The sequence below is a fragment of the Petromyzon marinus genome, chromosome 6, assembly GCF_048934315.1.
Source record: "Petromyzon marinus isolate PM22_M1 ecotype Great Lakes invasive population chromosome 6, UKy_Petmar_22M1.pri1.0, whole genome shotgun sequence".
In the NCBI taxonomy this organism is placed as follows: domain Eukaryota; kingdom Metazoa; phylum Chordata; class Hyperoartia; order Petromyzontiformes; family Petromyzontidae; genus Petromyzon; species Petromyzon marinus.
The window spans coordinates 17,541,899-17,554,134 of NC_133672.1; the positions used below are offsets into that span (position 1 = coordinate 17,541,899).

Here is a 12,236-nt window from a genome sequence, read left to right on the forward strand (position 1 = left end):
TAGAGCCATAGCTGGCTGCATGAGTTACTCCACAACAACAGAAGCATCAGTCGGAGTATCAAATTTTTCAATGCACCTTTAAGATCAGCACGCTAACTCAAAATACAGATAATACTTTGCTGCGTCATCTGGAGCGAAACATTTTATTTTATTTTACGCCAATGAATAGCAGTGGCAGCTAGGGGTGTACAACTCCTCTAGAGCAGTTATGAGAGAAGATCTCATTGGTAGCGATTCAAGTTGCAGTTTATTGGCAATAGCATTCCAGACCCTGGGGGCATCAATAGCAAAGGCCCTTCCTCCAGTTTTTTTATTGATGGTTGGTGGTGGTGGTGGTTGGTGGTGGTTGGTGATGGTGGTGGTTGGTGGTTGGTGGTGGTTGGTGGTGGCTGGTGGTTGGTGGCCCCGATGATAAGGGGGCTCACTTCACAAATCAAAAGTGATTCGCGTGATGACGAATTTCAAAATGTTTGCACGCCGCCACTCATTTTTGCCGAGCAAGTGTGTAGACTTATGCCATTATTTTAATTCAATCTAAAGTACTAGCTAAACTTGAGATATCTAATCTTGTACAATGCTGCAATAATGTTGTAACTCATTGCCAATCCATCTCCTACGCCGTGTGGGTCACGGGGTTTCACAAAGCTGGTTCAATATAACGTTGAAGTTGTTTTTGTATATTGCCTTTTGTAATCTGTTTAACCACCGCAACATAAAATAGATTTAACCCTCCAAGGCAAGTGCGGTGACGTGGGGTCCCCTCGCGTTCATCGTTCGAGGATGTTCATGATCCACTTGTTACGATGCATAACGACATTTATCAATGTAGGATACGTTGACGTTTATTATTCAACCGCCCCATTGAGAAATGTGATAACTCCACGCATACAAATACACATCATTGTGTTCCAAAGCCCATTGTCTATGCACGGCTAGATGAGGGCCTCCCATCAGTTGGATCATCGTGGAATGCAATACCGTGAACACACTTCGACACTGCTGGACTAGTGGGATGTAAATCTAAAGGTGCAGCCCTGGAATGCCTCGCTCACGCCACTGCTGGTGGAAGGGCCTCCATATAGAGGGGAGCTCTCTTGGGCCTATCTGGAGGATGTTTGGCCAACTCTTCCACGTACTTTTAGGAATATAACCACGTGTGAATTTGACATGTATGCATTGATCTTGAGTGGATTTTTAAGGATGTATATCTCTCGTCTGTTTTGATGTTACAATCACAAAATCAAGCTGTAATCCAGCAGCTGAATTTAACAGAATACGTAGGCTTTGTGAGACAGAGCTGTGGAAATTCGCCACAGTAATTACGGGGCGACGACTTGATTTGAGTTGTCGACCTCGTGCAAAAACAATTAAGAGCTTAAACGATCTCGAAAGTGAGAGAAATTAAATGAACACCGATTAAAATTGACTGCATACCAAGTTTGCAACGTCAGAGTGCATCTGGAGCCAGTAGGAAATTACTAGTACGTGATATAGTTGAATACATTCTTGGGTGCATTTGATATTCGTAACATATTTACAGAGTAGGACTATCGAGACACTGTATTTCCCTCCACGGGTAGAGTCTAAAGGGGGCGATGGTGTTAGTGTCTTTACCCAATCAGTTTATTTGCGAGTAATTTTCAAAATAATCAAATGTGGACACACTCGGCCTAAATGCGTTCGGGGTATTGATTCAAATTTGAGGTCCACCAAAGAAAACCGCAGTGCCGTGTTTCACTTGAGATTGAATGTAGCCTTGGACTTCGCATGTGAAATTAGCAAACAGAATTCGTGCAGAAGACGTAAAAGTCTTAAGTTTCCCACATACACCTGTCCCAATTACTGTAATACACCAACTCATGTGTTGCCCCAGTTACTTTAATATACCAACTCGTTATGTGTTGCTGTAGACAATTGAGTCAACATATACAAGCAGAACTATGTTGATTTGAAGCCTTCGTGACTGCAGGAATTCATACTCTTTGGTTCTTTCGGTAAAGTCACGTATTTATTTTTCTATCAACGTGACTTTACCGAAATAACCAAAGAGTACAGAACTATGTTACATGTCTCTCAACATATAAACACAAATGTTTTTGTCCATAGACCTAATTATGGGGTTTCCAGGCCAATACATTCTGCTGAATAGCATTGCTTTGGAAGATCAATAGGCCTACGTACACATTTTTATTTATTTGGAAATAAACATTTTATCACAGCATTTTTGGAACGTTGGCAAAAAAAATGTGTAAAGTGAACTTTACCGTTGTTAATATAACCACAAGTGTGATAAAAATGCCCCCCCCCCCCCATGACGTGTTTATTAAAATGGTTGTTGGTGTGTGGCGACTACTTGGGATGGCCTTAATTCAGCAGTAGATTGATCACGGCTACTACTGTTGATGATGTTGTTGATGGTGGTGTCTCCTTGGCTACTCGAACCACCGCTCGCGGAATTATGCGCCCGATATTGTGAGCAGCTGCGCACTACAATTTCACCTGCGCCGAGTTCCAATGCAATTGGCAAAAATCATCCGACAATCCCACTTGGCCACGGGGGCGTGAACACGTTCTGGGAACCGGTTTCAGCCAATTTACCGGCGATCTACTTTTAACAATGAGATCTGAACCGTGCCGCTCTTTGTTGGTCCAACATGCGTCTCGGCGTTCTGCTCCGGATCGTCCTCTACGCGTGGCTGCTCTCGGAGTGCAGCGGCCTCTTCGGCTGGTTCAGGAGGAAAGACAAACCAGCAGTGGCACCGACACCCGAAGCTCAAACCAGCACCCAGGAGGACGGGCATGGGGCCGCCCAGGATGGGCCGCAAGGTGGGCCCGAGAGGCGGGGAGTCGGGGCAGCTCCTCCCTTCGAGCTCGTGTTCGCTGATGAGCGCTTCTTGGCCGAGGCGCGGCACCTGGAGCTGTCCCCGCTCGACACCTGCCACTACCAGGTGCGCCCACCTCTCGCATCACCACCACGACGAACATCACCACCACGACCACCACGACCATCACGAACATCACCACCATGACCATCATCGCCACTAAATACCACGATCACCACTACCACGATCACCACCACCACGAGGATCATCACCACCACGAGGATCATCACCACCACGAGGATCATCACCACCACGACGAATATGACCACCACGACGAACATCACGACCACCACGACCACCACGACCATGACCATCATCGCCACTAAATACCACGATCATCACCACCACGATCATCACCACCACGAGGATCATCACCACCACGAGGATCATCACCACCACGAGGATCATCACCACCACGAGGATCATCACCACCACGACGAATATGACCACCACGACGAACATCACGACCACCGCGACCATGACCATCGCCACTAAATACCACGATCATCACCACTAAATACCACGATCACCACCACCACGAGGATCATCATCACCGAACAGCACCACTATCATCACCACGATGAACAAACATCACCATTAACCACCACGATCATCACCACCGTTACCTTCACTATCTATCGTCACCACCATACACGCCACCTTCGCCACCACCACGATCACCTAAGCACCACCGAACCTCTCAACCACCGGCCATCACCACCGTCAGTCGTTTACCACCTAACAACACACACCGCACCACGACCAGCCATCACCAATTGTCACCGACAGTCCCCCAAAACCACCATCAATTCCAAAGCCGAGAGCAGTTACAACCCGAGCACCCATCGGCGCAAATCCCTAAAACAATCCCGCTTGATCGGCTTCAAACATCAGCAACTTCCCTTCCCATCGCGGGCTGATGTAAACTAACTGCAATCACGACATCGCTTCATCCGCAAACAATCCGTCTCGACGCTGTTTTGAGGATGGTCCGTCTCGTCGAGTTTATTTTCACGTGGGAGGAAGCTGAAGCGTTCGAAGAAAGTCCGCATGCGAGAAGATTACGCACACGAAGATCTGCAAATTTAAACTATTTTTTTTTATTATTGAACGCTTTTCTTTAACTCTCACTGCCTGTTGTCGTATCCTCAAATTTTGTAACTCAATTTTAACCCAATTCCCAATGTGGTATCGACTGCAAACTTGGTATACGTATGTCATACTGATGACAATACTATATTCTATCATAAAAAATATATTTTTAAATATTAAATAAATATTATTTAAATTATTTTTTATAGGTTAGATGCTTAGGCTTGGGTCTCATTGTCCACGGTCCCTTACGTTATTACCAACGCTTTTATTTTTAGTCGGTTACAACAACAGTATATTAAACATATATAATGCAAAGTACTTGAACAGAAATAAAATATTTGTAACTTTTTAGTACATTTCATAAAAGCGTGTTTTTAAAAAAAGTTTTTAAAAAATATATTATTATGGATCTTTTTGTGTAACTCTACCACCACCTAGCGGGCCACATTGTAACCTTCCGATGTTGGTGCTTCTCACATTGACCCTGTAACCTCTGCCGGATCCATCAACTCTGCATGCAAAGTAACCGCGCACACAACGCACTCGAGGTTATGAAAAAAATAACTGTCCAAAGAGTTTACTCAAATAAACCGGACAGCATTTGGCTTTCTCACAATCGTGTAGGCAAAGTGACGCAATTTACACATTGTGAACTTAAAGACTTGTGTATGTAAACCTTGTGTGTGTACTTTGTCACAGGTGATCGGACGCCTGAAGGGATCCTGTGATGAGCTATCTGAAGAAGATCTGGCCAAGCTTGGTGTCTCTCTACTTAACTGCCAATCTCTGGTGGAGGATAGACGCACGTTCCAGTGCACAGCCGATATGGTGAGCCCCGAATTTTCCTCGGCTCACTTCTTCGAATTCCAATTGTTGCTCACGGTGGTGTCATGCAGCCCAAGGGGGGGTTATACCACCTCGTCAGAATGTGCCCCAATAAGATTAGCGCGGCCAAACGTCGCCGTAGCGTCTTAATTCCTGCGCGAGTAAAACGTGCGCCGCTTTGCGTACCTTGAACAAAACAACGCTTACGAGGCAAAGTTGGTGCATTTTTACAGAGCCTTTCCCAATGCACGGCCGAAATGGATCCAACCACGTGGAACGCGTACCACATCGTGAGTAACCGCGTGCGCTCCGTGTGCTACGCCACGAGGCAGCTGCAGTTCCGTCGGAGGACTGAGCACGTGGTGAACTCGCTTGTGGAGACGGCCCATGACCAGCTCGACACCATGCGGCGTATCAAGGTGACAGCGTCTCGCGAGTCGACTGCAGGGATGGCGGCTGTTTTACACACGCATACACAGGGGGTGTGTGGGTGTGTGTGGTATTTTTCGAATTTCGTCAGGAGCTGTCGGGTGAGATTAATGTATATACGATGTTGTTTTCGAGCTTCGATTTAATGGACAGTCCTCGATTGTTGAAGCTTTTATTTAGTTCGCTATTGTACATGGTTTTATTTGTTTAATTTATAGATTAAGCTTTTTAGGGCAATTCATTGAACACCTAAATGAACAACAGAGATGTTTCATCATGGGACCTCCTTTGCCAGTACCAAAATATGAGAATAGGTTTTCCCCTTTTTTCTGGCAACAGAACAGGTGTTAAGATGTTAAAACGCCAAACTGAAACCTTTTTTACAAGGAATCATGTCTGCATTAACCACAACACTTGTGGTCAGAATGCAAACAAAAAACATACTCTGATAATATATGCATTGACTTTTAAACTGATTGGTCCACACCAGAGACAGCTTTCTTTTGAGCCTAGTCCTCTGGTCAAACACCAACCTGTCCACAAATAAAAGCTTAACAAAGTGGCTTACGATGTGGAAATGTATAGCAGAAAAATAATCTAAATAATCTAAATGCATGTTTCTAAATGTCCAGAGAAAAACTGAAGGACTCAATGTTAGTGTTCAAGTTCTCACCACATTTCATATTGCCATACTTTAAATATACAGTATGTGGATATTTCTATTACTATAGTTTTCCCTGCTCTTCCTGGAATGCATGCCTTGCCTACATTGTGTTTTGTGTACAGGAGAGTAATGAGAAACTCTCAGAGCTTACAGAAGCCTCGATCCAGAATGTGTTGGATGGACAGGGCAAGCTGCTAAGTCATCAAGAACAACTGGACCAGAGCCAAAGTCATCTGCAATTGTCCATAAGTAGCAGCATGGAGCAGGTCCTCGAGCAGAAGAGTCTCATCGCCACAGGACACCAACTGCTCGCAGAGATGACGATGAAGATTCAGAGAAACATTGGTAAGTGGACCTGCTTGTGAAACACTTACATGAGACTATTCACGTTGTTCAGATTGTCCATCGTTTTTTTATTTGTATTACATTTAATATTAAGCATGTTAATCTTGGAATGCAAAATATTTTTACGTATGAAGTATGAAAATGTATCCAAGCTGGTGACCTTTCGTTACATCCAATGTTGCATTGTTGAAATATATTTAAACAATTCGCCTAATCGGGTTTGCCAACAAGTGCATTGGGCCCATTATCCAGTAAAAGTAGTTTTGAAATGTTAAATGGCATTGACAGGCTCGTCGTGCAACATAATACAGTGCTAAAATGTTTTGTGCAGATGACATGTCATCTGAGCTTGAGCAGCAAGGAGTATCTGTGAAGAAAGGGCACCATACCATTCTGAAAGATCTCTCCGATGTAGGAAACCGGGCTGCTGAAAGTCATCAAAAACTTGGTAAAACATTTCCTTCACCAAGTAGGCGTGATGGTCACACAAGTGCTGTGACTATTTATGAAAACCAGCTTATCTTGAACATAATAGACATTATGCAATACAGGTGAGGTTGTGGCTGAGTGTATAAGGACCATGCTGAAGCAGAGGACTGGGGTGGGATTAAATTTAGTTCAAAGTAAAGTGTAAATAAGATAGTGCTGCTAGCACAATTGATTGTAAGATAAATGTGGATTAAATCAATCAAACGTGTCGATGGAAATAAGAAATGTGAGGGTATGATTTTTATCGGTAACGAGGGTTAAGGTAGTGATGGACCCCATGTACTTCAGCTGTACAACATGGTTAAGAAATTAAACAGACAGATTTTAAAATCTGAATATTTCAACATACGAAACAGCAGTGTTCTTCACTGATTTTCAGAGGAGGGGGGGGGGGACACTTTTGTCGACAAGACATCAGTGTTTGAGCTGCCACACAATTCAAACCATTGGGTTTGACAGCACGATGATGGGGGATGTTATCACTGCTATAGAGGCTGCATTTAAAGCCCCAAGCAAATATATTTCAGAAGGGTATCTTCAAAGAAAATGCTAATTTGGTTAAAACATCTTTGGCAAACATTTTTTTCTCACGACAGAGGCACACATGGCATTGATTAACATGTATCAGGATGATACAAGCAAGTATTACTCGTCTCTGATGAGCAATCTGCAGAGACTAAACCACACAGTGGGATACCTTCTTCAGCTGGTGGACAGCATGCAAAGTAACATGAACCAGAAACTCGACTGGCTTGCGCAACTTCTCGGAGGGGCTGGTGAGTTAAGACCAAATATTGGCACATGAACACACATTTTATGGTCTGATTATTTGGCACACGCTCTTCTATTTCCTTAAGCTGTTGTTGCAGAGCTGCCAGCAAACACGCGTGCGGCACAATTGGGGAAAACGCACCTGGGATGTGACAAATGGAAAAGTTAAAGGATTTCCCCCTCGTTTTGATTTAATTGTGAAACCTCTTGTTCTCTCGCAGGCGATAACATCTCGGTGGTGTACACATTTGTACTGCATGCGGCATATCTACTCCTGGCAGCGGTGGTGGTGATGTTCTTGCAGGCACCAGCCCTCACCCGAGCCATGCTGATACTGTGTGTTGTTGTGAACGCAGTATCTGAGATTAAGACTGGAGCCTCCTTTGACTTCATTGAACTCTCCGTTCTCACAGTAACCTTCGCTGTGGGTAGGTATCCCGCACGGTCACATGAATAATGTTTTCTTGTATGTTTAGACACCCTCACATCCGATTAGCGCATTCGGCTACGTACGGTGCGAAAGAAGTTCAACATATATAAATACATCAACTATGGATTTCTTGCCAACAATAATTTTTCTACAAAATCGTTAAAATATTACGATGTATCATCTTGGTGAAACCATCATAGGTATGGTGAATCTGGAAACGATGTTTTGCTGTGTTATTTAGAGAGAAAATGTATATGGGAGAGGAATAGGAGATGTGTTATTCAGTGTTATTTCACACAGTTGAGTGAACCAAATAACATAATTTAAACCATGCTGGTAAATGAAACGCATCGATTGAGATATGGTTTGCTTGAGGCTGTGAGTGCCTACCTGGGTACAGGATACTTTCTGGTAGTGCGTGCATGGACCTTCTACTCCAAGCTCAAGCCCCATGTTTCGGGCTCCTCTGCTCCCAGTGTGGCTGAACTAGCACACTTCACGTCCAGGTACAAGGTCTTTCCCAATCTATACATAGCCACACTTGCACAAATAAAAACATTGTACGCACGAGAGCTTTTTTGTTTATGCACCTCATCAAACGCAATTACGATTGTGGCCCCCTTTTAAATGACGAGTTCATTCTGTGGTATTAACAAAAAGTGAATTCTGAGCAAAGGATCATATATGGGTTTCTTTCACCTTAATCTGTGTTGCTTTACCTCCCTGTTATTTTATTTTGCTGGTCTGTCTCCAATTATATTGTTTACTCAGTTAAGCTGCTGAATGTAGCAACTCCGTAATCCTAAATTTATAAACTGGAAATGCACTGAAGGTCCATCCAAAATGTTTCTTCACCCACGCGGCAGGCTCGCCAAACGCACTGAAAAGCACAAACATCCTGAGATGCACAAATATACATGTTGAATGACACAACAACACAGATCTGTGCTTGGCTGAAATGCGACCACTTTTGTTGAGCAGCCACTGTCTCTCCAATGCAATGAATGCATGCCTGTCACAATGCTCAGTTGGAGGAACAAATTAACACACTACGTAACGAAACAAATACAGCCCTACATTGCTAGGACATCTTCGTTCATCAAAAACTCTGAACATCTTGTAAATATAATTAAAGATATTAAGCTTAATCCTAATGATTTTCTCGTAAGTTTTGATGTGACCTCTCTGTTCACGAGGCTGTTCACGAGGGTTCTGATCAACGAATCAATTAAATTACTCTACACTCTGGTAACAAACAAAGGTTTAGCCAAAGATATCCCAAGACTAGCTGAAAACTGTCGAAAGAACACCTATTTCTTGTGGAAAGGTGACTTTTATGAACAAATGGAAGGAGCAGCAATGGGTTGTTCCTTGTACATGAAAGATTTTAAAATAAAAGCAATAGCTTCAAGCACACTAAAACCCTCTGCTTGGTTTAGATATATAAATTAGCATCTGGTACAAAAGATGTATAACCGAAGCTATCAACAGAAGGTGTGTACAGGATTAACTGCACTTGTGGCAAATGCTATGTTGGGCAAACAAGACAAATGTATAGCACGAGACTTAAAGAACATCAGAGAAATATTAAATACTTCCAAATACAACCGTCAGCAGTAGCAGAACACGCGTGCCAACAAGGACACTCAATTGATTTTGATAATGTTGAAGTTCTGTGCAAAACTCGCTACTACTGGCCAAGACTAAGTAGATAATCTATCGAAATTGAAAGAAAGAAAAAAATATGTTAACAGTTCGGATAGCTACCGACTTGGTGCTGCGTGGAAGCGAATCATCAAATTATACATTATTTAAATGCATGCCTATACAGGCCGCCATACTTAAATAGGGATTACCGTTGATACGGATATTTTAATACACGCAATGGACAGGAAGGACAAGTTCAAAGGGCTCTGAAAATGCGCATGCACAATGACTCATTAATGCCCCCCACCCACTGTGCATGAGAGCGCAGTAGCGTGGTCACCACATCTACGCCTTTATATAAGAAACGAAACAGGTGGACTTCTCCACAAATCTGGCTATCGCTTGATTAAGCTAGTTGTAATTACTGGTGAAACGTCGTACACGGATTCTAAATGTTGTGGCTTGGCTCTCCAGCACACCGGTGTGCTGTACTAGTATACTACACTACTATACACTAAACTATACGCTAGTGCTGTACTAGTGACGAATTGGCACGTTCTGTTTACGTGACAACCCTTACTAGTTGGCTGTGTCAAGGTGGTGGTGGGTTTTAACGACCGACATTTATGCGATCTAACCCAAAAAAAAAACCTCTGGATAAATTACACTTCACGGTAGATGGACTGACCCAATGGGGTAAACTGTTTTATTGCAATTAGTAATTTTAACATTAAACATCACTAACTCAATGGGGATCAGCTCCTTAGATGGATGACAACTGCTGTCGGTGTTTTACAGGAAATCTGGAGCACAGGATTCGTCAAGTAATGATTCTGTCAGTGGTGTAGGAGGTAATAAAGAATTGTGTATAATACAATATTCTAATTCGTATAATAATGTGCCTTTATTCTCACCTTTTATTTACGAATATCTTTATTGCTTTTTACAGATTGTATTCGAAATACCCGTATCTTGTGTTTTACACTTTAAATATCAATCATTTTTATAGATGCTTCTGAAAACCGAAACAGTACTATGCTTGATGAGCCAGCGGACAACTCGACACAAGAACCAATTCGGAATATCAACGGGCGCAGGAATTCTCTCTCACGGATTTATCTTACAGCTGAACAAGTACGTTAATTTAGTAGACATCACACACACACACACCACTGACAGAAGTCACTGTGCTTGATATTGATTAACAATTAGTTGGATAGCTCTCCAATGTATTTTCGGGTTGCGCGTGTTTGACATAATGTCCAACGTTTTGCTTCACGTTCGGGGAGCTTCAGGAGCGAGGTCCGAGATAGTGCCGAACGACACGCAGGACAATCTGAGAACATATTGGACAGTTGTACAGCACATCCGTGAACCCTCGCAATTATGGTTCGGATCTTTTATTCCATGTAATTAATTGCCCTGGATGCTTGTGGATTTCCAATAGGAACCGTTTGAGTTTCTACATTCAGTCAGTCGAAGCTCAGGACGGCATCTCATGCGCAGGAGCGACCCACTGGCGTGCTCCAGCCTGAACAACACGTATGTGCGAAACATGAAATATATCCCATTGTTTTTGCAGAAGTATTCAAAGAGATTGCGGTTTGCGTCATGGGGTTTGACTTTGACTTTTTAAACTGCTTTGCTGCTGCTGCTGCATAGGTCCTCTCTGCTGTCTCGAGGGCCCTGTGGTGCCATCACACGCTCCGGCTTGCCCTGCCGCAAGAAGGCCCTTGTGGGCCGCGATTTCTGCCACCTGCACTTTACAGGCACCTCTTTCTGCCTACCGTCCCTCTATGAATAGTGCACCATTTGTGGATCTTGTCTTGAATGACCAACCACATGTGATTTGTACAATAAACTTATATAGCAAATAGAAAGTGTCATGCCATAGAAATTCACTTGAAACGTACATGTAGAGACCACGTGTCAGACCTTTTTGTTTGGCATTTTTTTTAAATGTAAGATATTAAAATATACATTATTTATCGAACGTTCCAATTGTTAAATGTCATTGGATGATATGTTAACATTCTATTTACTTTTGTGATGCATCTTTGTGTTTTTAACCTACACATTTACACTGATTTAATTGAAATATGGAGTGAAATTCCATTTTAAGCCTTTTCATAAACAGGATTAGTAAATGTTTCAGCTAAAATGAAATGTGTAAGAAATGTGTGTAAAGTGTGTGAATTTGAGTGCTTTTATGATGGTGTTCAATAAATATTCCTTTACAAATGGGTTAGTTTCATACGCAGTGCTTCGTTTTAACTCGAGTGAGTACTTTAATTGGAACTACAGTATATGGGAGCGTGTTGGAACATATTTTTTAAAGAAGTAAAATCATTGTAGCCTAATTCGTAATTTAGCTATTTTAGTATACAGCACATGTTTTTTAAAGTATGCAAGGGTAAAATGGGTGATTATTTCTCACAAATGTTTTAAATGGGAGATGGGCATAGTATGACTGTCCAAGAAAACTGGACTGGTTTTGACAGTGCCTCATCAGCAAGTCCAGCTTGCTCGAGTCAAAGCTGGCGAATGGCCAGATGCCGTTTAGATACACGAGTAAACGTATTTAACATAACACAATCATTGGCGTCCTCGTGGAGAATATAGCCCACAATAGACCAGCGGACAATATAGTGCATCGCTT

At 42.7% G+C, this 12,236-nt stretch overlaps 1 protein-coding gene across 1 annotated transcript; it reads left to right on the forward strand.

Moving 5' to 3' along the window:
• Nucleotides 1-2,553: 2,553 nt before the first annotated feature.
• LOC116939366 (protein brambleberry-like) lies at nucleotides 2,554-11,821 on the forward strand. Its single transcript, XM_032947616.2, has 12 exons — nucleotides 2,554-2,948; nucleotides 4,677-4,805; nucleotides 5,036-5,221; nucleotides 6,018-6,240; nucleotides 6,572-6,688; nucleotides 7,326-7,505; nucleotides 7,722-7,928; nucleotides 8,331-8,436; nucleotides 10,376-10,428; nucleotides 10,587-10,711; nucleotides 11,025-11,119; nucleotides 11,240-11,821. The coding sequence occupies exons 1-12, from the start codon at nucleotides 2,655-2,657 to the stop codon at nucleotides 11,379-11,381; spliced, it is 1,857 nt and encodes a 618-aa protein (XP_032803507.2). The 5' UTR covers nucleotides 2,554-2,654; the 3' UTR covers nucleotides 11,382-11,821.
• Nucleotides 11,822-12,236: the final 415 nt, after the last annotated feature.